The following is a 24,873-nucleotide window of genomic DNA, read 5'->3' as shown; positions in this document are numbered from 1 at the left end:
AGGGGTGTTCGGGCTCTGCCAGCCAGGCTGAGGTCCAGTAAGGCGACCTTGTTCGGCCAGCCCCGGCTCCTGGGTGATACGATCCCTGCTGGGTGTGTGCAGGGCTCTGACCAGCGTGGGTTCGAGCAGTCTGCTGGCACTTGTGACTCATGGCGGTGAGCAGCCTGCAGGCTGAGATGTGGGGTCTGGTCACCTACTGGCACCTTCCTAAGCATGTCCCCAGACCAGAAGAGATACACCCTGCTCTCCCAGCCTCCGCTGTGTCAAGTGGCTCCATGGCTGGTTCTGGCCAATGCGAAGCCTTTGGTTTCTCTTAATAGACTTGATTTTTTGAGCAGTCTTATGTTTTCAGAAAAACTGAGCAGAAAGCCGAGCGTCCACGATTACCTGTCAGGCCCACACTCTCCCTGTTGGAACATCTTGTATTACTGCTACACGTGGCTCACAATCAATGAGCCAATATTGACACGTTGCTAACTTGTCAATAGTTTACATTAGAGCTCACTCCTGCCTGTGGACATTTTATGGGTTTTGACAAGTATGTGATGCCCTGCACCCACCATTACAGTATCACCCAGTATAGTTTATCTACCCCCAACCCTGTGCCCCATTCACCCCTCCCTCCTGCAGCCCGACAGCCACTGCTCTTTGTGTAGCCATTTTTTGTGTGGTAAAATATACAAAACATGAAATTTACCACCTTAACCACATTTAAGTGCACAGTTGAGTGGTATTAAATACATTCACATTATTGTGCAACCATTGGACCATTGGCACCCTCAATTCTGCCAATTCTTTTCATCATGTAAAACTGAAATCCTATACCACTAAACACTGACTCCCCTCCCCCATCCCTGGCCCCTGGCCCCACCATCTACTGTCTGTCTCTGAACTGACTCCTGCAGGAGCCTCCTGTACAAGGACGCACAGGATTTGTCCGTCTGTGACGGGCTGTCACTCAGCACACTGTCCCGCGGCCCGTGCTTACGTAGCCTGGGTCAGAATCTCCTTCCTTTCTAAGGCTGAATAATATTCCATTGTGTGTAATATTCCATTTGCTTATCCATTCATCCATCGGTGGACATTTGGGCTGTAGTTACTGTGAACAATGCTGCGGAGAACACGGTGCAAATATCTCTTTGAGAGCCTGCTTTCAGTTCTTTTGTGTAAATACCCAGTAGAGGAATTGCTGGGTCATATGGTAGCTGTAGTTTAATTTTTTGAGGAACCTCCATACCATTTCCCACAGCTGCTGCACCATTTTACATTCCCACCAACAGTGCACAGGTTCCAGTTTCTCCATTTCCTTGCCAACACTTGTGGATTTCTGCTTTTTTGATGATGGCATTCTAATAGCTGTGAGGCGGTATCTCACCATGGTTTTGATTTGCATTTCCCTGCTGATTAGTGATGCTGAGCACCTTTTCATGTGTTTCTTAGTCATCCATTTGTCTTCTTTGGAGAAATGTCTAATCAAGACCTTTGCCCATTTTTTAATCAGGCTTGCTTGCTTGCTTGTTTGTTTGTTGATTGTTAGGAGTTCTCTCTATATGCTGGGTACTAATTCTTTACCAGATATATGAAATATTTTCTCCCATTCTGTGGTTGCCTTTTTACTGTGTTGATAGTGACTTTTGATGCACAAAATTAAAATTTTTCCACATCAAATTTTTCCTTTTGCTAACTATGCCTTTGGTGTCATATCCAATGAATCTGTACCAAATCCAATGTGATAAAGCTTTGTCCTATGTTTTCTTCTGCAAGTTTTATAGTTTTCGCTCTTAAGTTTAGGTCATTGATCCACTTTGAGTTAATTCTTGTATCTAGTATTAGTCAGGGTCCAACTTCATTCTTTTGCATGTAGATATCCAGTTTTCCTAGCATTTGTTGAAAAGACTACCCTTTCCCCACAAAATAGTCTTCGTTCTCTTGTCAGAAATTATTTGCCGTATATGTGAGGGTTTATTTCTGGGCTCTCTATTCCATTGGTCTGTGTATATGTCTGCTTTCATGCCAGTAGCACACTGTTTTAATTACCAAGCTTTGTGGTAAGTTTTGAAATCAGAAAACGTGAATCCTCTAACTTTGTCAAGATTATTTTGGCTATTCATTGTCCCTTCAGATTCCAATATGAATTTGAGGATGGATTTTTCCATTTCTGCAAAAAACGTCATTGAGATTTTCATAGGGATTGCACTGAATCTGTAGATCACTTTGACATCTTAACAATATTAAGTCTTTCAACCCATGAACATTGGATGTCATTCCACTTATTTGTCTCCTTTAATTTCTTTCAGCATTTTTTTGTAGTTTTCAGTGTACAAGAATTTCACCTCCACAGTGAATTTAATTCCTAATTATTCTATTTTTTAAATGCTATTGTAAATGGAATTGATTTCTTAATTTCCTTTTCAAACTGTTCATTGTTCTTGTATAGAAATACTGATTTTGTGTTGACTTTGTATCCTGCAACTTTGCTAAATTTATTAGTTCTAACAGATATATAGACGTAATATAGATATAGATATCTCCAAAAAAGTATGCACATTTTAAGAAAGGAAAACTGTACTAAAATTGTAATACTCAATATATACCAATAACAAAAGATGAATACAAGTCACGTTTGACTTCTGCAATTACAGGAGGTGCTCGAAGTGGTCACCATCAGCATCCAGACACTTCTGATTGCAGCAAACTACTGCTTGAGCATAGATAACATCTCTTAAAATGTGTATACATTTTTTGGCATCCCCAATACACACACACACACACACACACACACACACACACGGAATGCTGCTGCTGAGTCATCCAATGGAAAGGCAGGGAGCTTCAATACAGGAAGTGGCACATTGAACCTTAGTTAACAGTGTGTGACAAGTTTCAATTTGTTTGATGCAGTCAGGCAGGTGTGAGCTACGGTTTGAGGTGTGTTTTAAACTGTGCCATAAATCATGGATCACAAACAATGCATTAACATGAAATGGGCAAACAGTTTCATTCTCCATCATGACAATGCTCTGTGTCACACATCACTTCTGGTATACGGCAATTTCTGTCAAATAAAATCATTACAGTGTGTCCACCTTATTCACCAAATCTGGAACCATGCAACTTCTGGCTCTTTCCCAAAGTCAAAATGATTCAGGACATCGAGGCAGCCATGAGAGCACGACAAAAGACACTCACGAAAGAGGACTTCCAGAATTGGCTTCGGAAAGTGGCAAGAAGGATGGAATAAGTATGTTCAAAGCAAGGGGGGTATTCTGGGGGGGGGGGATTAATGGCAATGTGTCTTTTACTATAATACTTTATTTTTAAATTTAAACATTCAGTGTATATGTTGATCACACCTCATAAATATGACCATGTCATCTACAAACAGAGATGATTTTACTTCTTCCTTTCCAACTAAGATAACTTTTATTACTTTTTCTTGCCTAACTGCTCTGGCTAGAACTTCTAGTACTTACTATGTTGAATAACAGTGGTGAGGGTGGGCATCCTTGCCTTGTTCCTGTTTTTAGAGGAAAAGCTTTTAGTCTTCCACCACTGAGTATTTTTTCTGCGAGTTTTTCACATGATATTTATTATGTTGAGGTATTTCTTCCATTCCTAGTTTTTAAGTTTTTATTATGAAAGCATGTTGGATTTTGTCAAATGCTTTTCCTGAATCAATTGAGATGATCATGTGGGTTTTTCCTTCACTTTGTTGATGTGACAAATTACATTGATTTATTTTCACACGTTGAAACATCTTTGCATCCTAGGAATAAATCTCATTTAGTCACAGTGTACAGTCTTTTTAATATGTGTTGAATTCTGTTTGCTAGTATTTTGTTGAGAATCTTTGCATCAATGTTCACAAGAGATACTGTTCTATAGTTTTATCTTGTATCTTTCTGGCCTTGGTATCAGGACAATGCTGGCCTCATAGAATGAGTTAGGAAGTGTTCCTTCCTCTTCAATTTTTGGGAAGAGTTTGAGGAGTATTGGTGTTAATTCTTCTTTCGATGTTTTGTAGACTTCAACAGTGAAGCTATCAGGGCCAGAACTTTTCTCTGTTGGGAGGTTATTATTATTATTACCAATTCAGCCTCCTTTTAGGTCAATAGATCTACTCAGATTGTCTATTTCGTCATGATTTAGTCTTGGTAGCTTTTGTGTTTCTTGGAATTTGTCTATTTCATCTTGGTTATCCAATTTGTTGGTATACAATTGCTCATAGTTCTCTCTTCTAATATTTTATTTCTGTAGAATCAGTAATAATGTGCCCACTTTCATCTCTGATTTAGTAATTGAAGTCTTCTCTCTTTTTCTTAGTCAGCCTAGCTCAAGGTTTGTTGATTTTGTTGATCTTTTCAACGAATGAACTTTTTAGTTTCACTGATTTTCTATATTATTTTTCTATTCTCTATGTCATTTATTCCTGTGCTAATCTTTGTTATTTCCTTCCTCCTACTAGCTTTGGGTTTAGTTTCTTGTCCTTTTTCTAGTTTCTTATGCTGTAAAGTTACATTGTTGATTTGAGATCTTTCTTGTTTAATGTTAGCATTTATTAGCTGTAAATTTCCCCCTTAGAACCCCTTTTTGCTGCCTCCCTTAAGTTTTGGTATGTTGTGTTTTTATTTTCATTCCTAAGTATTTTCTAATTTCACTGTGATTTGCTCTTTGATCCATTGGTTGTGTTAAACGTGTGGGTTGTATAATTTCCACAAGTCTGTGAATTTTCCAGTTTTCCTTGTTAGTGATTTCTAACTTTATTGAGGTGTGGTCAGACAATATATATCATAGCTTTTTAAATGTTGAGACTTAATTTGTGGCGTAACACTTGGTTTATCAGGGAGAATGTTCCATGTGTATTTGAAAAGAATGTGTGTGCTGTTATTGTTGGATGTAGTATTCTGCATATATCTGCTAGATCTATGCATTTATTGTGTTGCTTAAGTCCTCTATTTCCTTATTTATGTCTGGTTGTTCCATCCATTATTGGGAGTGGGGTACTGAACTCTCCTATTACTGTAAAACTTTTTATTTCTTTCTTCAGTTCTGTCCATTTTTGCTTCATAGATTTTGATGTTTGTCATTAGGTGCATAAATGTTTATACATACTCATTTTTCCTGTACTGAACCTTTCATTAATATATAATGTCCTTCATCTCTTGTAAACATTTGGATTTAAAGTCTATTTTGTCTGATATTAGTAGCCCCCCCCTCCACTCTTTTGGTTATGTTTGCATAGAATATGTTTTCCTATCTTTCTTTTTCAACTTGTGGGTGTCTTTGGATCTCAAGTGGGTTTCTTATAGACATCATATAGTTGGGTCATGTTTTTTAATCCCTTCTGCCAAACTCTGACTTTTGATTGGAGAGATTACTATATTTAAATTTAACTACTGGTAATTACTTGTTTCCTATATGCTTTACAGCTTTTTTGTCTCTCATTTCCTATATTACTGACTTTTTTTGTATTTAGTTAATTTTTATTAGGGCAACTTACATTCCCTTCTCATTCCCTTTAATGTGTATTCTATTAGCTATTTTTGTGTGTGTGTGTTTGGTTACCGTAGGCATTATATTTAACATGCTAAAGTTACAACACTCGAATTTGAATTTATAGCAGCTTAACTTCAATAGCATACAAAAACTCTGTTCCTTTACAGCTGTATCCACCCTTTTCAGTTATTGCTGTCTCAAAATTACACTTTATATGTTAAATTACATATTATGCACCAAAACATAATTATTTCAAATGCATTAGTCTCCTAAATTATGTAGAAATCGTTTAGAGTTATGAACCAAAATACAGTAATACTAGCTTTTATACTAATTTTTATTTAAATTTCGTAGTTTCTTAAATCGTATAGAAAACAAAAAGTGCAGTTACAAACCACTGTTGTCATACAGCTTTTATAATTGCCCATATGTTTATCTTTACTGAGATCTTTATTTCTCCAACTGGCTTTGAGCTGTCTCCTGTCCTCATGTCACTCTCCAGGACTCCCTTGAGCATCTCTCGCAGGGCAGATCTAGTGGTTACGAACTCCCTCGTTTTTTGTTTATCTGGGAATGTCTTAACTTCTCCCTCACTTTTGAAGGACAGTTTTGCCAGATATGATTCTTGTTGATAGGTTTTTGAAAATATAAGCACTTTAAATATATCAGCTCACTGTATTCTGGTCTCCAAAGTTTCTGATCTTTATGAGAAATTTGTTCATAATCTTTTTGAGGATCCCTTCTATGTGACAATTTGGTTTTCTTTTGTGGCTTTCAAGATTCTCTCTGGCTTTTGTAAATTTGATTATAATGTATCTTGGTTATAATGTATTTCTTTGAGTTGATCTTACTTGGAATTCATTGAGTTTCTTGGATGTTTGTATTCATGTCATTCATCAAATTTGGGGAGTTTTCAGCCATTACTTTTTCAAATATTCTCTTTGCCCCCTTTCTCTCTCCTCTCCTTCTGGGACTCCCACGAGGCATATGTTGGTCTGTTTGATGGTGTCCCATGGGTCCCTCAGGCTCCATTTTCTTTTCTTCAGTCTTTTTCTTTCTCTTCCTCCAACTCAATAATTTCCATTGTCCTATGTTCAAGTTCACTGATTCTTTCTTGTACCTGATAAATCTGCTTTTGAATCCCTCTAGTGAACTTTTCATTTCAGTTATTGTACTTTCCAGCTCTAGAATTTCTTTTTGGTTTCTTTTTATGTTTCCTGTCTTTTATTGATATTTTCATTTTGCTCACATAATATTTTCTTGACCTTTTCCACATCTTCCTTTACTTCTTTGAGCATCTTTAAGATGGTTCTTCTAAAGCTTTTGCCTTAGTATATCTTTTTCAGACCATTTCTATTGATTTTTACTTTGAGTGGGCCACAATTTCCCATTTTTTTTATATGCCTTGTGATTTTTGTTGTTGTTGAAAACTGGACATTTGAATCTAATAATAACATAAATCTGGGAATCAGATTCTTCCATTCCCCAGGGTTTGTTGGTTTTTGTTTTCAGTTTTCATTAACTTACTTTTCATTGTCTTAGGCTCTCTGTGCCAAGGATCAGCCTGAGGTATAAACTTAAGATCTTCTCAACTCTTTTTCTGAACCATTCCCTGGGCATGTGTAGTCACTTTGTAATTTTCCCTGTATATGCAGATGTTTTTAAACATCCTAGTTGTTTTTTTTTTTTTTTTTAATTGGGGAAGGGGAACAGGACTTTATTGGGGAACAATGGTCAAATTGTTGTCCTTCAATCTTAGTTGTGGAGGGTTCTGTTCAGCTTCAAGTTGTTGTTCTTTCAGTCTTAGTTGTGGAGGGCGCAGCTCAGCTCCAGGTCCAGTTGCCGTTGCTAGTTGCAGGGGGCACAGCCCACCATCCCTTGCGGGAGTCGAACCGGCAACCTTGTGGTTGAGAGGACGCGCTCCAACCAACTGAGCCATCCGGGAGCTCAGTGGCAGCTCAGCTCAAGGTGCCATGTTCAATCTTAGTTGCGGGGGGCGCTGCCCACCATCCCTTGCGGGAGTCGAGGAATTGAACTGGCAACCTTGTGGTTGAGAGCCCACGCTCCAACCAACAACTGAACCATCCGGGAGACAGCTCAGCTCAAGGTGCTGTGTTCAATCTTAGTTGCAGGGGGCAGAGCCCACCATGCCTTGCGAGACTCGAGGAATTGAACTGGCAACCTTGTGGTTGAGAGCCCACTGGCCCATGTGGGAATTGAACCGGCAGCCTTCAGAGTTAGGAGCACGGAGCTCTAACCGCCTGAGCCACCGGGCCGGCTCAACATCCTAGTTTTTAATGTCTGGTTCCTGAAAGGGGAAAAATGGAGGAAATAAAAGATATCTGGTCCTTTAAATCCCCTGGAAGTCACTTAAGCCAAAGGAAGAGGGTCTTGCAACAATGGGCAGGGGGCAACAATAGCTCCCCCCCCCTTTGTCTGCACCTCTGGGTCAGAAGCAGCAATCAGCCATCAGAGCAGAGCCCTATTTGGAGGGTGGGCTTCTTCTTGCCACCCCCTCTCCAACTTGGCTCCAAGCTGTGTGCAAGCTGCACACCACCTGGCTGGGAATGGGAGATGGGCAGGTGCTACTGTGCTAAGAGCTGAAATACACCAAAATTAACCCCAAATTTACTCACAGAAAAGGGTGCCCAGCCAGACTTGGCACCAGGAAGGTTTCCTGGAGGAGACAGTGCTTGGGCAAGAAAAGCTCTAGAAATTTAGGAAATACGCAGGGTACCTGCTAGATTTGTTTCAGATAAATGAATCCTTTTTTAGTGTATCACAAATACTGATTGGGACATACTTATGCTAAAGTTACACCACTCATCATACCACCGTAGGGATGAAGCTGAGGCTGAGGAGGGATGGGACAGGGTTGAACCCAGTTCTCACCTTGGGTTCCCGATAGGGGCCCACAGACCTGAGCGCCCTCTCACTCTGCCACTGAGCTGGGTGGCATGGGGTGGCAACTTGCTTTCTCTGAACATTTCCCAATCTGTAAAATGGGATGGGTGCGTGCATATTAAAGCTTGCCTCTCAGAGGCTGGTCTGGGTGCAGCAGCATCGGCCTCCCTGGGGAGAAGGCTGCTAGGAATGCAAACTCTCAGGCCCTGGCCCCTGCTGGCTGAGACCTCATCCTGGGAAGTGCACTAGTATTAGGGGCCTGTGTGCAGAGCTGGGTGCAGGGGTGTCCCCCACACAGGGATACCCGGAGGGGGCACTTTATCCCATTTATGGAGATCTCAGAGGAGGCCAAGGGCAAGGCCCCTCCCTTGAAGCTGGGCAGCATGTCGCAGGTGTCACAAAGGCTGCTCTTGGAGCACGATGGAAGTCCCCCAGTGTGCCCGCTCTGCAGCTCAACTGTGGCCACACTCACTGCTTCCCAGTAGGCTTGTGGGTGGACTTGTGAGTGAACAGACACTGAGCTCTGATGATGTCCTGGGAGGAGGGAGTCTGCCCAGCATGGTGCCAGCACAACAGGAAGGAAGCTGGGCCAGGGCACCTGTCCTTCCTGGTCAATGACTTCTTCCTTTTCCAGGTGAAAATGGCTGTGATAGACGCAGGACAAGCGACTGCAGCCCCTGCCGTGGGACAGGATGTCTGAATCCTTATTTCTGGGGAAAAGAGGATGGAGTTTGGCAGGGGCACCTCCCTGCACCATTTTGAGCTGATCGCCATTTCCTCCCGTGGACACGCTCCTGGGGACCAAAGTCCCAAGAACGACCAATTTTATGAAAGCTGAGTCACTGCTGAGCGGGCGGGGGGAAGTAACTGGAATGGGAGACACACTTGAATGGGCTCACGCACTGGGTCCAGAGGTTTCTAGAGACACAGTTTTCCTGGCTGTTATCACATTTACACAGCCACCTGATCAAGGCACTCCCTGCTTAAAAAACACCCACACCTGTTGGTAGCTTTTACCAAGTACTGTATTTTCAAAAAGTCAATCAGTTGGTCAGCATTTGCTGACTTTGGCAACGACAGCTTTGATTTTTTTCCATCCTCAGGTGTGGGCTTCCTCCCCCCCACAGCACTTCCACACGCTGTTCAGTCAGGACTGCTACCCCCACCCATCCTTCCCGTCACTTGCTTGGGCGGCCAGCTTCCCCAGACTCCTCCTGACTCAAGCACTGCCCATGCTCCCTTTGGCTCCAGACCAGTGCCTGCACCTGGCAGGCCGCTACAGGCTGTGGGACAGGTGGATGCTCCCTGGACTCTGGGAGGTCGGCGCATTCAAGACCTGACTCTCCATCTCCTGGAGCTCCTTGCAAGGGCTGTGCCCACCCATGTCCTCTAGAGCCTGGCACACGGCACCCATTGAGGCCTGAGGGTGTGATTGCCAGCCAGGGGCAGAGATGGTGCCTGCACTGCACTGGCCTCCCTGCCGTCAGCCCCTGTGACTTCCCTGTACAGTCAGCTTTGTCCCAGCAGGCAGCCCCGCCCGCTCCACTTCTAGATCCTCGGGACCTATCATGTGCGCACCAGATCCCTGGGCCTGTCCAGTTGTGGTCTGAACGTGCTTGTGAACGGCAGAGGTTTCACCATCGGATAGACATGTCCAACCTGAGGGCCTGTTTCCCCGGATGGTAACGGGCTACGTGGAGCCCGAGCTGTCTGGGCCCCTGGACACATTCCCTGCAGGTGCAGGACACAGAGACACTTGCTCCACCGCCCTGGCCCATTCTAGCTCAGGGAAGGTACACAGGAACAGCCCAGCTCCCAAGGGCCTACGATGGCACCTGCCTCGTGGTGGGGAGAGAGCCAGCAGCACCGACCACCCCTCCTTTGGGGTGGACAGCTGGGCCAGAGCAGACCTGCCCGCAGCTGTCCTCACATGCCAAGGAGCTCCTGAGCCTGCACTCCCACGTGAGGACGTGTGTATGACGCTCAGCACAGGTGTCAGCCCAGGGGTACTAGTCCTCAGCCGAGCTCCAGGAGGGGACACAGCAGAGTCCCCCTCACAGGGACATCACAGGGAAAGCCCCAAGTGCCCAATCTCCCGCACTGGAGCAGGCTCCTGGGCAAGGAGGTCCTGGTGGTGACAGAGCCAGAGGGACAAGGAATCACCAAGCCGTGTCAGGCATCGGCTTGCCTACCTCAGAGGGGAAAGGTACAAGCGCGGCGCCTCCCACGCTGTGGGGTGACTTCCAAGAGGCCCCGGCAGATGCTGCCAAGCCGCCATCTCGTGCAGCTGCAGTAACCGCTGCTCCTGGTGGACGCGGGAATCCTAGGTGCGTGTCACTGGTTGCTGTGCCACACCGGGTGCGTCCCACCCAAGCAGCAACCCCGTCACACATGGCCTGGCCCCTTAAAGTCCTCAGAACATAACATGAGCAGGAAACGTGGCAGCCCAACGCACACCGGGGGTCTTAGCCTCTGTCCCTGTGAGGCTGTTTTGACAGCACAGCTGGATCCCTTCTCAAATACTGCAGCGTGGCGGCCATCTCCCGACGCCCCCACCGCACCCCAGGTGATGCTGACACTGGCACCAGAGGGCAGTCAAGGACACCTGCTCGGGACAGCGAGAAGCTGGGAGACCCGGCCTGCGGCTGGGAGGCTGTCCTGTGGGGGCTGCCTGGGCGTGGAGTGCAAGAACGAAGCGCAGGCGCAACACACGGAGTCCCTCCACCTCAGACTCACGCAAGGGCTGACGCGAGCAGGGCAGTGCGGGCTCAGGGGACAGCAGGCTGACTCTGCCATGTAGGGCATGGGGGGGGGGGTGGACCTCGTTTCTGAGCGTGAGGGGACGGGGGCTGGGCGGCGTGACCCCAGGCAGGGAGGCCACAGGGGTGGCTATGGGCTGGCAAGAGACCTGGATGGGGGCGGGTGTCCCCGAGCTACACTGCTGCTCATGCGGGCACGGCGTGCAGGCAGCCAGGCCTGGCCCCTGGAAGTGGTTTCTAGGGATGCCCCGCCCCCCTCCGCAGGAGGCACACGGGGCAGCTAGAATCTTTATTGTCCTTAAGGCACAACCAGCAGGCTGGCCCCAAAACCCGTCAGTCCAGGGGGGCGGGGGCCCGCTCCCCACTCTGCTCAGCCGCCGCTGCCTGGACCACCTCAGGAGGGCGCTGCCGTCGGCCTGTGCTTCTCTCCTCTGTGCCGGAAGCTGCGCAGTGGGTTGTGGGCCTTCACCTTCTGTGGGGCAAGGTCGCAGGTCAGCTGCCCAAGCCAACACCGACTAAGCGCGTGCTGTTGCCACTTGGCCCGCAGCCCAGGAGCCGACGGCAGAAGCTGCTGTGCTCGCCGCAGAAGGCAGCCCTCCGGGCCCCACCTTCCTCCTCGCACAGCCCGCAAGCAATAGGCACAGAAACGCAGGTCCTCCCGTGCTCCACGGCATGTGCAGGTGGCCTCCAGTCCCAGCCCTGCGACCTTGACCTGACCACAGAAGTCTGGGGCCAGTTGTGGGGCTGCGCTCCCTTGCAAGGGCAATGTGTGTGCATACCCTGGAGACAAAGGAACAAGGCCCGGGGCACATACCTTGGCCTTCTTAGAGGGGCACGGCTTCTTCCGCTTCCTATGAGGGCAGACGAGGCCTCGAAGAGCAGGAGGAACTGGAGGCGACAGGTGGCTCAGCAGCCCCACCCTCCTCACCTGCACGTCCTCCAGGCGCCCCAGCTGGCCCCCATCCTTCCTGACCTGGGACCCAGGCTCCAGGGCTACGTTAAGATGCCTGTGGCCACATAGCTATTTGTCACAGAGCTGCCTTCCCAGGGTGGGATAATGGTGACTGCTGCTCTCTAAGCCACTCCTCTTTGGTCTTTGCCTTGGTTAGAGGTGGCCTCCCCCACATCTCCAGGTGTCAGGCCGTTACCCCCAGCCCACGCCCCGCCCTTGGCCTCTTTGCTCACTGCCACCTGCCTGAGTGTGCCGACGGGTCCCGGGGCCTCCGAGCAGCGCTGGCCACGCGGACGCCCAGCCTCCTGGCCACACTGTCAGCACACGGCTTGCTGCTGCTGTGACACGGAGCTCCCTCCTCGCGCCCACTCACCCAGGTAGTCGGGCACGTGGCCCAGGTGCGGCTTCACCACAGCCGGATGCAAGGGCAGGTCGTGCCGTAGCAGCTGCAGGTCCTTGGGATTGTCTTCAAAGTACGTCTGCCGGAAGCGACAGCACTGAGGGTGGCTGTCCCTGTAACTTCCCAGGGCTTTTGACCACAGGTGGCCCCGTGTCCCAGAATTTAAATGGCTGAGGTGTCCCATCGCTGTTGTGGCAGTCACCCCATCCACTCCCAGAGGCAGCTGCTCGCGTCACTCGGCACCATCCTAGACTGTTCCCTCCCTGCCCCTGAGGTGCACGGGAGCACAGCGGCCCATCCCTCGGCACCACCCGTCCCCAGCGCCGTCCTAGGCTGCTCCTTCCCTGCGTTGCCCAGCAAGCCCTGCCATGGACGCTCAGGTGCCTCCTCTACAATCAGGATGCTGTGAGGAACACGTGACTGTGCCCACTCACAGACGCTGTCACTCTGACGGACACGTGGCATCCTAGCACACGGCAGCTGTTCCAGCTGCCCCACCTGCGCTGCCGCCTCCCGGCCTCACCTTGAGCTTCTCCGAGCGCAGGAGTTCCTCCTTGATCTCCTTCAGCCTCGCCTCTCGAATGGCTTGCTTAGTCACTGAGCGCATGGCATCCTGGGATGACACTAAGGGTCAGGACGCTGGGCCGGGGGCTGCAGGAACCCCACGGCTCACCCCCTGGCCCCACTCACCCTGCAGCGGTAGCGGAAGCCTTCAATCTCCTCCATGCGGAACTGGTAGGGAAGCAACGCGGGGGCCCCGGTCTCTGTGCAGAAGGCAGCAGTGAGGCCCCCACACTCCGGCGGCCAGGGACCCTGCCTGCTCCATCCCTGCCAAGCGCACGCACAGCCAGAAACCCAGGTCTCACAAACACACATGACAGGAGCTCCAGGGTGCAGTGCCCAGGGCGGCCCACTGTCTCCACATCCCGGGTGCCCGACATACTGGCCCGCCCCCAACTGCCCTCTGCCAAGGCCGCTCTGGCCACAAGGGCAGCCATGCCGACAGCTGCAGGGCGGTGAGGAGTGCCTCGCAGTCAGACCCCATCCTGAGCACTGTCACAGCAGCACACTGGGCCGCTCGACATCCCGGACAAACTAACAGGGAGGCACCGGCATTTCCCATTTCAGGCAAGGAAACCAGGGCACAGAGGAGTGCAGCCCAGGGGCTCGAGGGCACATGGTGAGGAGCATCCGTCCCCAGCCCCCACCTAAGGCAGGAGTGACACCCCACAAGGAGCATATCTGGGCCCTCCTGTGGGGGGACAGCCCAGCCCACCCCCGCACCGGGCTCGCCCCACAGCCTGGGGCACCACCTGGCTGCCCTGCCACAGCGCGGCCTCCTAAAGGCGCCAGTGCAGAGCCCCTGTGCAGCCCCTTCCCCGTCTCCCCAAACCCCTGCGCCTCCTTTGGCCCATCTGCCCCTGGAGACAGGCTGTAACAGTGACCCTGGGTAGTCATCTGATGGCTCGACCTGGGATTGCTCCTGTGAAGGGGGCGGTGCCTGCCAGCAAGTGCACAAGGAGCGAGCGAGGGACATGGCCCAAGCAAGACCGAGTGGGGGGTGGCTGCTGGGGACACTAGTGCCCTTGCTGCCATCATCATCCCTGGGTCGAAGGCGTCATGGGCAGAGCCTGGCCCTAGCTCTTACCGCCACCAAGAAGCTCCTCAATCCTGCTCAGGTGGGGCTGCTCTGTGGGCAGCACGAAGGTCAGGACTGTGCCTGGGTTGTTGGCACGTGCCGTCCTGCAAGGAGAGCCAGCTCAGCCCGTGTCTCTGGCCCAGTCCAGGCCCCCAGCCCACCACACCCCAGCATTCCTACCTGCCGGCTCGATGGATGTAGGCCTCGGGGGTGGGGGGCAGGTCGAAGTTGAGCACGGCACACACGTGGTGGAAGTCGATGCCCCGGGCCACGCCTGCCTCGGGATCGGAGGCCCTATGGGAACCCACAACACTCAGCCCTGCTCTCCCGAGCTGCTGTTCTCCAGTTTTGCCAACTGGCAAGGTCTCCAACAGGGCCTTCATGGAGCCACAGGACTTGGCTACGGGTGACTCTCTCAACTTCACAACTGTTCCAGGAGCTGGGGGACCAGGGGTGGCCAAACCCTTGCCCTGACCTCAGTTCTGGGGCAACGGCAGAACTCCCTGCCCCACAGGGTGGTCTGAGAACCACCACAGGCAGACACAGACTGGGGGCTCCCACTTCCCCTCAGAACTATCCTGCCCCAACTCACAGTTGCACAGCCCCTGCTGGCTGGGCTGTCTCCCCTCGAAGGACAGGGTGTCAACAACCCTGGCAGCCTTGCCCCTTGTGCTGCCCACAGAGCTCGTGTGCCCTCCACCCTCTCCATTCTCAGGAGCCGAGCAGGGCTCCGTGGGCTATGCCAGCAGCCAGGCCTAGCCCCCCACTCAGGCACTCTGGTTTCAGTCTCCCCAAGGAGGGTTGAAGGACAGAAACAAGGACTCACCTGTCCCCCTTGGGTCCTTTACCCCGATGCTTGCCTTTGGGCGGGGCCCCCAGGACTTCGGCATCAGTTGCTATGACACAGTCATAGAAGCCCTGGTTGAACTGTGAGATGATGTGGCACCTGTGCCCAAGAGGGGACAGTTAGCCCCAAAAGCACGCTGGCGGCCACCACACCCCCGGCACTACTGTAGCCATCACCCTTTCTGACTGTTCCCTCTTCTTAAACTCTTCCCCCACTTAATGTTTGTGCTCAACCCCCTCAGTTGAAGACGCACTGATAACGAGTATCTTGTATTTGTGAGCCAGTCACTGAGTTTGGGTCAAGCCCAGCACTGGCCTGAGTGCGTAAGAAACGGGAACGTCACCGCGATGCCTGGCAGGGCCCACCTGGAGCGCACAGGGAGCTCTCCGTTGAGCACGCAGGTGGGGATGCTGAGCTGCTCCAGGAACAGGCGCAGCCGGTAACTGCGCTCCAGCGTGTTGACGAAGATCAGGGACTTGCCCCGGACCAGCGACAGCTTGAGCAGCGCGCACAGCAACAGAAACTTGTCTTCCTCAGTGGCACACACCACCTGAAACTGCTGCAGCTGCTCTGGCCCTGGCAGCTGGGACTCTTGCAACTTGAGGGTGACCTGGGGGAGGAAAGGCTGTGGTCAGGAAAGAAAGGAGGACAAAAATGCTCCCGCAAGCGCCCGGCTCGCCAAGCACAGCGCCAATGTACAAACTTGTCAGTGCAGGGCATTGCGGCACCTCCGGCCAGCGGACAAATTCAAAGTACCTGACTGTTGTGGGGCACGGAGGACATACAACCGCATGCAAAGTATTCAGGGCACAGAACAAAGGAAATGCACGACAAACGAGTGCAGTGAGGGGCAGCCCTCCAGCACAGCCTTTCTGAAAGCAGAGGTCACGTAAGGAGAGAACTTTGGCCCCAAGATGCCCTTTCTGCCCCTGGGGGATCCCTGCTCAAGGATGTGGGCGGAGCCCTAGGGGACATCTGATTTCTAGATTTGGGGGTGTGACTGCTGGCTTCTAGTGCTTCAGAACTAGGATACTAAACCAATAACAAGTACTGCCCCCAAATGTCAAAGGCTTTTGAGAAGGGAGGATCAAGTCCTTTGAGTGTCACTTGGCCGTGATTCCAGACACTTCCACAGGGCACTTACCGGGTTATGCAGTACCAGCTCCTTTAGTGTTTGTACATCCTCATTAAAAGTAGCCGACATCAGAAAAGCCTGACAAATCCGCGGCAAGTGACTAAAACAAAGCAGAGCCCCATCAGACTGCAACTCCTAAGACCTCCAACTGGCAGCTGGTCTCCCACCAGCTCCAGATCCTGCAGCCTATTCCAGCCCCACATGCCTCCCCCGTACCAGAGAAGACTCTTGAGCTCTTCCTCAAAGCCAAATGAAAAGAGAAGGTCAGCCTCATCCATCACCAGCAGCTCCAGGGAGTCTCGCAGCTTCAAACTGTCTTGCTGCAAGTGGCTTAGTATGCGCGAGGGGGTCCCCACCACTACATCAGGCTTCTCCATCAGCACAGCTCTGCAGGGGGCAACACCTCAGCACCGGGGAGAAGGTCCAGCTAGGACCTCACCCCAGACCAGCCCTCTTTCTTGCTGCACACAAGCCCAACCCTACATGTCTGTGCAGCTTCATTCCTCCAGCGCTGCTGCTGTCACCCACCTCTGAGAGGCCGCGTCATCAGCAGCTGATACATTGGCCACCCGGATGTCTCGGGAACAGTAGGCTGCCAGCTGCTGAATCATGGACTGGGCCTGCCGTGCCAGCTCCTTGGTGGGCACGAGGACAAGGCCTCTCACAGCCTGCTCTGCCACGGGGCCCGTCTGCAAGAGCACGGATTAGAGCTTCAGCCAGCCGGTTCGTGTCATCGTGGCCATCAGACGCTTCCTGCAAAGTCTTCCAGCTGAACTGACCCAACTATTGTGACTTCAACACAACTTAGTTGTGTTCTGCTCGACCCCTCGCTTACTTCTCCCACCTCAGAATGCAGAACGAAGGGTCCTTTCGACCCTACAAAAGAACAACTTCCTTTATGGTTATGAAGTTACCTGAAATGCACCAGCTAGGGCGCTAGAGATTCACAGAGTCTTGTAAGTAGGAGAGAGAGCTGTGCCCACTTTTTTATGGTAGAAATACTCAAGATTACACACGGAATGGAGGTAGCAGGGCCTGGACTAGGACCCAGGTAGCCTGAATCCAGTCCACAACGTTTGCCACAACAGCTCCAGGTTGTTTCAGGCCAGCCCTCCCGAGTACGGGACTGAAAGAAAGCCGGTGCTTGGGAAGGACTGGGGGCGGAGTGGGGGGGGTAGGGGACGACGACAGGGCTTTCCAAGAGGGCGCAACAGGACTCGGACGCCTACGTTTTCTTTCCCGGCCTTTGGGCTCCCGGTTTCCCCCGCGACCCACCGCCTTCCTGTGGAGCAGCAGCTGCAGCATCGGAATGGCATAAGCGGCCGTCTTCCCCGAGCCAGTGCGGGCCCGAGCCAGGAGGTCCTTCCCCTCCAGGGCCAGCGGGATGGCCTTTTCCTGGATCAGCGTGGGCCGCGACCAGCCCAGGTCGGTGACGGCCTAGGAGAGACGAGAGGCGGTCCGGGTGGCGCGCTGCCCTACCGCCGCCCCCGCCACGCCGGGCGGCTCCTCAGCCCGCCCGGTACCTGCAGGAGCCGGGGGTCGAGGCCCATGTGTTCGAATCCCAACACCTCTGGGTCCGCCATGCTGGGGCTCCGTAGTGACAGCGCGCAGGAGCGGAAGGAAGAGCGTGACGACGTGTGGGCGGGTCAAAGCAACAACCAGTCAGCGTTGGAGGAGCCATCACCTCCCGGAAGTACTGGAGCGCAGGCTTCCGATGTTCCGGAGGAGCTCTGCGGCCGCGGGGCCGGGTTCTCGGGGCCTCCTGAGAGCCCCACGGGTCCTGTCCTCTCCCTGACGCTGCCTCCCAAGGCCGTGCTGGGTTAGGGTTCCCGGCGAGGGCGGAGCTGCGCGGACGCGTGTGGTCCCTCGGTGCCCTCCTCCGCCCACCGATGGGGGCCGGACAGCTCGCTGGTACACAGTTGCAGGCTCATGGCTTCCCGTTCTTTGGCGCTTCTTTGGTCAGCAGAGCGCTAGTCATTATGCCCCCCTGGCTGTACTTACCCTAACAAACACAATGATTGGCGTGTTCGTCCGTGACTCCCTAAAAACAGGCGTGTCGCCTGCTGTAGAGTAACGGGAATCGCTGGTGAGTCCTGCGCCCGGGAGCAATGGTGGGAACGCAGGGACAACAGCTTTGAGAGTAGCAAGCCAGTGACAGTGCGTGTACCAGCATACGGTAGAGACCACCGAGAGGCTGGGCTAAAGTTAAGGGCCACTGACGGTCCAAAGGTCAGGCCACAGCAATTGGACTGTACAAGGTTGAAGGCTGGAAGAGTGACTAGCACGAGATAAAGAGGAAGACAGGTGTATCTGGGATTCCCAAACCTGGCTACCCAAGTTACCTGCACGGCTTGGTTAGAAATAAGGATTCTCGTTTTTACAAGTTTCCCACCTGTGTTACTTTCCTGTTGTTTCTGTGATAAATTACCGTAAACAGTGGCTTAAAACAACACAAATTTATTATTTATAGTTTTGTAGGTGAAAAGTCTGACAAGGTCTCTCACTGCGTTGAAGCTGTTGGCAGGACTGCATTCCCTCCTGGAGACACTAGAGGGATAATTCCTGTCTTGCCTTTCCCAGTGTGGCCCCCTTCTTCCATCTGCAAGGCCAGCAGCGGTGGGTTGAGTCCTCACATCGCATCCCTGTGACCTTACTTTGCCTCCCTCTCCCACTTTTAAAGAACCTAATGATGGCGTCGGGCACAGCCAGATAATCCAGGATAATCTCCCTGTTTTTGACTCAGCTGACAGCACTCGTAATGCTCGTTGGGTCATTTAACACATTTGCAGGTTCCTGGGATTAGCGCATGGACATCTTTGGAGGGCCGTTGTCCTGCCTGCCTCAGCACCCCAAACACAAAACCAGCTTGATCAGACTGGACCTGTATGTTGCTCAGGAGTCTGTACTGATGAGTTTCCCAGACGGCCTTTTTGCATCTACTCTGACACGGGCCCTGCATGAGTGCCGGAGCTGAGGATCTGACCATTTAGGGTGAGAACAGAGCAGTTCATGCACCACAGGTCCAGTGAGGCTGGTATCAAAAGATGGAGATGGGGACTGCTAGTCCCAGTGAGAGCTAGGGACCGGACCAGGATGACAGGTGAGAATGGCTGGCTGCCCCCAACTTTTTCTTTTTTTGTGGTAAGGAGGTAGAAGGCTGTTTGGTAAGGGTGTTATATGGCCTAAGAAAGAATTTCAGAAAGGAAATCAAGGTAGTACGGATGGGGGTGTCACCAGAATTCCGTAGGCCATCATGTGTCTGAATGGTACCCCAGTACGGAAATCCTCCTCCCCACGGGAGCACCTGTCAGCTCACCCTCCAGCCATCGATCGCTATTCCACCTGCCCCATCAGTATAGTGTGATGCACTCCCATGTTTGTCCTCATTTCATTCCCTTTCCTGTCAAACTCACAAGGGAAACCCAGGACATACTGATCTATTAGCGTAATCGAGGTGCACTCAATCATGTCTACTGCTGGATGGACCTATTGAAGCCCATCCCAGCTCTTGTTGTTCCCCGTCCCACCACAGCCCAGGCTCATCTCTGCTTTGCTGCTAGATTTCTAATAACTGCCACAGAGCAGAAACATGCCCCCTTCCCGACATGTCTCATACTCCCCGCGCCTCAGGCCAGAGGCCCACGCAGCCAACTAGTTCCAAGGCCATCTGATTTTCCCTGTTGACTATAACATGAAGAAAACTGAAAACTTTTAAATATCCAAAGAATTTGGGATGTCAGTTATGGCATTTCCCCGCACTGGACTGTTAACAAGGCCATCCAGAATTAGAAATAGGAGGAATATGTAGAATTTCAAAAATACTTACAAAAGTACTAAATGACAAAGCCTATAAACCTATATTTTACAAGTAAAAAGAGGTACATATGTGGAATAGTATAGGACATAAAGAGAAAAACGGAAGAATTTAGTTGTGACAAAAACAAAACCATAAAATAAAATGTCAAGAACGGGCAACTAACGGTGTTAAGTTTTAGAGCAGCAGGGCATGAGGGAAGTGTAGTAAGATGTGTTTAAACTTACTATCTGGGACTAACTTCCTCATACAGTTCCTTGCTGATGGGTCTACTTGGTTGACCTCTGTGAATGGCTACCCACCCGCATCCCCAGAGACTGCTATCAGGCCAAGCCCAGCTGGTCAGCTGCAGACACAGTCCAGGCCAGCAGCCTCCCCTCTGCCCATACCCTTAGTTAATCTCAAACACAGCTACTACGACATGTTTTATTTTGTTGGAAAAGTCTATATAATAAAGAACCAAACCTGGCTCCCACGAAGAAAACATTTGCCACAGCTTAAATAAAGGTTAAGGGAAGAGGGAGGGGAGGTGTGTCCTGCCTGTCACAACCTCACTCTTACTCTGAGGCCCTGTGTGATGGAACTTCCAGGGGTCCCCGAGAAGCCTCTGCTTGGCCCTCTAATAAGGCCTTGATAGCAAGCAGCTGGGATATCCAATTCTGGCACGCTGCAATCCTGAGAGCGGCCACAGTAATTATCAAAAATGTGGATAAACAACGCAGGGGGGCTGCTGGAGTTCTCAGCTAGTGAAACACAGGCAGTTAACACTTCAACTAGGAAGGAAAATATATAATTTATCAAAAAATAGTTCTAGTATATAGAAAAACACTTCAATCTAGGGCCTCTGCCCCTCATTTACATTCACAAAGCCACTGAGTGAACCGGGCTGCTGGGAGCAGGGAGGTGGGGCTTCCTTGGTAGGGCATTTGGGTCTCCTGCTGCATAAGTGGATGGAGAGAGAGTTACGGGAGTAGGAGAGGCTTTTCATTTGCTCATTTTGTGACAGGGCGGAGGGGAATCAGTGGAGGTCAAAGAAGCAGACTTAGTCCTGGGTCAGCTCTGACTGCACTCAAACCCCAAGACACCTGTGAAAGCTTGGCCCAAAGTCCCGAATCCTTGAGAACCAGTGTTAACAAGTGCTGACTTGGATGCATTGTTACCATGGAACCAGGGTGGCTTATACCGTTTCGCTTTTTCCTTTACTATCCAGGTGGATAATGTATTGGGTGGGGAAAGTGCCAGACAACTAGGTGAGAGAGGGTCACGCAGAGAGGACACTACACCAGCTTCTTGGCCTCAAAGAAGCTCTTCAGGTGCCGCATCTGCCAGATGCCAGTGAGGATGAGGATGACAGTCTGAGCGATGGACCACCACAGGACCCTCTGGTTGGTGCTCTCACTGGTCAGACGAAAGCGCTCTTCACGATACTGCAGGGGACAAGGGACCCAGGGTTAAATGTGCAGGGAACAGCGCTCCTGGTCGTTGTGAGGCCCATGCCTCCCTCTCGTGTGACCACTCAACTGTGGGACTGAACACCCCTGTACCGCTGATTGCACTGGGACTACCCACAGAAGTGAGGTGCTGCCTCTCCACAAGTATCTCTGCAGGGATGGAAATCATGCTCCTACCATTTCAATCAACATCCTGCGGTAAACAAGCGATGGCTAGACTGAATTGGCCTATCTTCGCTTTATCCTACAGAGCTTAAAAACATGTCTAGACTGTACCCTGTGTTCCATTTTCTGAACAGTTCACTGGGAAGGCCCCAAGTGGAAACTGCTAGTAGGTGCAGTGGGTACAAAGGTCAGCTGCCATGTCCCAATACAGTGATACACCCTTACCCTTTGGTAATCCTGCTCCTTCTGGATCTGTTCCACTTGATCAAGCAGCTGGCGAGCTCGGAGCTGCAGCTCCGTCAGTTTGTCCTTGGCAGCAATCTCAGGGTAGTTGTTGGCATGCTCTCCAACCTGGATGTCTAGGTGCACACGCTAGAAGGACACGCGTGTCATGGGGATGGAGCCCAAGGTCGTGAGGTCAGAAACACTAAGGTTATAATGTCTGAGTGGAGGGGCCTCTGACTGTCTACTTCACACTATGGGACCCACTCTTGTCCCTGATTGTGGGACAGAAGGCAACATCTGTTTCCCCAGTTGTGACGAGGCCATGAAGTGTCACAAATGATGGCAATAAATCAAAAGTTTGCAACCAAGTGAGAGATTCCGAGCTGTAGCCAAAGGAAATGCTCTTACCAGTCTGCCACCAGCAAAGAGTGCCATCCTGGTCGAGTTGGAGTGCAGGCAGATCTGATGGTCCCCAGGGGTGTGGGACGTGAAGGTGAAGCGGCCCTCGGAGCCGTACTGCCGGGACAGCACCACCTGCAACAGCAGTCAGTGTAAGCCCGCACCTGCGCTGACTTCCCCAGGGACAGCCCACGCCCTCTGAGTTCCGTCCACCGCAGAGGGCCTCGCTGAAGGGCCCCTGAGGCAGCCTCCGGGCGGCCAGCGGGGGCCCTACCTTGCCTTCGGGGTCCTTCACTTCCACGTGCATACCCAGGCCGGGGGTGGAGGGCAGGAAGACTTCCTTCTGCTTATCCCACATCTGGGTGCGGTAGTTCCCTGCAGAGCAGACACGGCCGTTACCACTCGCCTGTTCCGCGGGGCGCCGCGTCCGCGTCCGCGGGACACGCAGGGCCCTGGCCACCCCCGCCCCGCCTGACCGATGACCATGGTCTCGTCGGGGATTTCCTCGATGAAGCAGCGCTTCTCGGTCTCGCCGATGTGGAAGTAGAGCCCCCGGGCGCCCACCGCGCACAGCGCGAGCAGCAGCAACGCCGGTCTCCCCATCAACCGTCGCCGCCCGGCCCAGACACCTGCCATCGCGCGCCCTCAGTCTGGCGCGCACGCGCGCGCCTGCGCCCAGCTGCCAGGCGACGCAGTACGGCCGGGCGCAGAGTGCGCGTGCGCTATGACGCCTGCCCCGCCCACCACCACCACCGCCCACCGCCGGTCTTCCAGGCCCAGGCACCTGCCAACGCGCACCTTTACCCAGCGCACATGCGCGCTCCTGCGCCCGGCTCCCACTGGACGCAGCACGACCGGCAGGGAGTACGCACGCGCTGACTGGCCTTCCCTCCCCGCCCTGCGATTGGTCGGCGAGCGCGGGAGGAGTGGGTTCCGCGGCGTAGGGGCCGAGTAGGCGGGACTCGCTGTCGGCGCGGACAGGCGGGCGCTGGACCAGTGCTCTTGGGGTTCGGGCCCGCTGGGAGCGGCGGCCGCCCGGCTGTAGCCCGTCCCCGGGGAGAGGGACTCCGTGGACTCGGCCTTACTGACGTTAGAATGCGGGCGGTTTGCTGCCTGTGTTGCGGTGATTTTCAGACGCCCCGTCGGGTGGAGGGGCGGCTGCTGGGCTTCTGGGCTGCGGTCGTAGATGCTGCGAGGAGGATCCCAAGGTCAGCGAGTCTGGGCGTCGTTCTCGTTCCCTGTCCCCTGGTTCGGGTCCTCCGCTGGCCCGCAGAGATGTTGAGCAGCACGAAGCCGGGTCATGGCTCCGGCGGGCCCGTGGGAAGGGCTGGGCCCAGTGTTCGCTGTGCTGAGGACGGTCCTTGCTGAATACAACCCTCCTCCTCCCCCCACCCCCGAAAATGCCTCGGCGTGCTTATCTTTGTACGTGCTGCCTGCCGCATGTCATCCATAAGGGCTGGGATTGAACCAAGACGGACAGCCTCGTGGCGTTAAATACGTCGTACAAGGCAAGGCTCCCTGAGCAGCAGCAGTTCTGTGGTGAGGACCGAAAGCCCCTTTTTTAGGATTTCTAAGCTGGAAATTTGGGTTTTGGTATGAACTCTCCTGATTTTTCAGTATTAGCATTTGGCTCAACTTTTGTTCACACAATCTCTGGCCACGCACAGCTGTCGGTCACGTGGACAGTTTGATCTGTCCAAATCCAGTGGGGAACAGTCCTCATTCAGGTTCAAGTGATTTTACCTGTTTGCTGTTGCCCACCCTCTCTCCTGTAGTAACTTCCCTGCCTTGTCTTGGAACACGCGGATGCAACATGAGACTGAAAAATCTGGGTAAGAAAACCGAGGAACACTCGGACAAGGGGCTTACACCTCCTAGTGGCAGCGCCTCTTCTCGTGGGACAGAGGAAGAGGAAAACCACTCAGAAAGTTACTTATTGGGCCTGAATTAGAGCAAAGGAAGGTTAAAGCTTTGTTTTTAATTTTTTATTAAGAATTTCCAAACACACGTAAAAATAGAATATAGTGAACATAAATACACTCATCATCCAGGTTCAACAATAAATGTTTTGCCTTTCTGGGTTCACTGAACCCTCACTGCATTTTTTTCCTGACGTGTATTAAAGAAAATCCCAGGCATCACCCCTCTACCTATAAATACTTCAGTGTGTGTAACAGATAAAGACTTTTAAAAATACCATTACCATACTCAATAAAATTAAAAATAACTCTTTAATGTAATCTAATACTTAATATATGTTCAATTTCCCCCATTTTCTCAAAAAACTTTGTTTAGTCAGGATCCAAACAAGGTCTATTTAATGCAGTCACTGAAACATCTCCTAAGTCTTTTTTGACATAATAATTCCCACTCCCTTTCTATCTTTTATGATGCTATTTACTTATTGAAGCAACTTTATCATTTGACCAGTAGAATTTTCTACATTCTGGATTTTGCTGCTTGTATCTTCATGTCATTTAACATGTTTTTCTGTCCCTGGTATATCCTGTAAACAGAAGTAAATCTATAGCAAGAGGATTTATAACAAAACGAAATGTGTTTTAATTTCATTTTAATGATTATCTTTTTTTTAATGTTCTCAAATTGTCTCAAAACAATTGTCTCCTGTGCCCTTTTCACAGAATTCTAGTAGTCTCTAGAGGCTTCCTTGCTTTCCATTTTGTACA

The 24,873-nt window shown here is 51.2% G+C and overlaps 2 protein-coding genes across 5 annotated transcripts; both read right to left on the bottom strand.

Moving 5' to 3' along the window:
• Positions 1 to 10,779: 10,779 nt before the first annotated feature.
• DDX56 (DEAD-box helicase 56) lies at positions 10,780 to 17,779 on the bottom strand. 3 transcript variants are annotated; one of them, XM_019731639.2, is made up of 14 exons: positions 17,656 to 17,779; positions 17,408 to 17,569; positions 16,661 to 16,821; positions 16,349 to 16,519; positions 16,142 to 16,232; positions 15,363 to 15,607; positions 14,977 to 15,096; positions 14,331 to 14,444; positions 14,160 to 14,254; positions 13,202 to 13,275; positions 13,035 to 13,124; positions 12,485 to 12,590; positions 11,974 to 12,047; positions 11,434 to 11,655 (listed from the first exon to the last, which is right to left on the bottom strand). In XM_019731639.2, exons 1-14 carry the CDS (start codon positions 17,713 to 17,715, stop codon positions 11,554 to 11,556), a joined length of 1,665 nt encoding a protein of 554 aa, XP_019587198.1. In that variant the 5' UTR covers positions 17,716 to 17,779; the 3' UTR covers positions 11,434 to 11,553. The 3 variants fall into 3 exon arrangements, with proteins under 3 accessions (XP_074168207.1, XP_019587198.1, XP_019587199.1); XM_019731640.2 differs by having other exon boundaries at positions 11,434 to 11,631; XM_074312106.1 differs by lacking the exon at positions 11,974 to 12,047 and having other exon boundaries at positions 10,780 to 11,631.
• Positions 17,780 to 20,358: 2,579 nt separating this feature from the next.
• TMED4 (transmembrane p24 trafficking protein 4) lies at positions 20,359 to 23,608 on the bottom strand. Of its 2 annotated transcripts, none has more exons than XM_074312107.1 (5): positions 22,985 to 23,608; positions 22,461 to 22,561; positions 22,196 to 22,321; positions 21,788 to 21,934; positions 20,359 to 21,373 (listed from the first exon to the last, which is right to left on the bottom strand). In XM_074312107.1, the coding sequence occupies exons 2-5, from the start codon at positions 22,542 to 22,544 to the stop codon at positions 21,224 to 21,226; spliced, it is 507 nt and encodes a 168-aa protein (XP_074168208.1). In that variant the 5' UTR covers positions 22,545 to 22,561; positions 22,985 to 23,608; the 3' UTR covers positions 20,359 to 21,223. The 2 variants fall into 2 exon arrangements, with proteins under 2 accessions (XP_074168208.1, XP_019587200.1); XM_019731641.2 differs by lacking the exon at positions 22,985 to 23,608 and adding an exon at positions 22,663 to 22,867.
• Between the last annotated feature and the right edge of the window lie 1,265 nt (positions 23,609 to 24,873).

Source organism: Rhinolophus sinicus, linkage group LG09 (genome assembly GCF_036562045.2).
Source record: "Rhinolophus sinicus isolate RSC01 linkage group LG09, ASM3656204v1, whole genome shotgun sequence".
In the NCBI taxonomy this organism is placed as follows: domain Eukaryota; kingdom Metazoa; phylum Chordata; class Mammalia; order Chiroptera; family Rhinolophidae; genus Rhinolophus; species Rhinolophus sinicus.
This window is presented reverse-complemented; position numbering and strand designations above follow the sequence as displayed.

Excerpts from the sequence above, each read along its gene's own strand:
- TMED4 (XM_019731641.2), bottom strand. The coding sequence starts at position 22,822 with ATGGCAGGTGTCTGGGCCGGGCGGCGACGGTTGATGGGGAGACCGGCG. Across the intron at positions 22,322-22,460 it reads TGAAGGACCCCGAAGGCAAG|GTGGTGCTGTCCCGGCAGTA; the intron begins GTAGGGCCCCCG and ends CTGCTGTTGCAG. Across the intron at positions 21,935-22,195 it reads TCTTTGCTGGTGGCAGACTG|CGTGTGCACCTAGACATCCA; the intron begins GTAAGAGCATTT and ends GTGTCCTTCTAG.
- DDX56 (XM_074312106.1), bottom strand. The coding sequence starts at position 17,715 with ATGGCGGACCCAGAGGTGTTGGGATTCGAACACATGGGCCTCGACCCC. Across the intron at positions 16,233-16,348 it reads GAGCTCAAGAGTCTTCTCTG|TCACTTGCCGCGGATTTGTC; the intron begins GTACGGGGGAGG and ends GCTTTGTTTTAG. Across the intron at positions 11,632-12,484 it reads CCACGTGCCCGACTACCTGG|AAGGTGAAGGCCCACAACCC; the intron begins GTGAGTGGGCGC and ends CTTGCCCCACAG.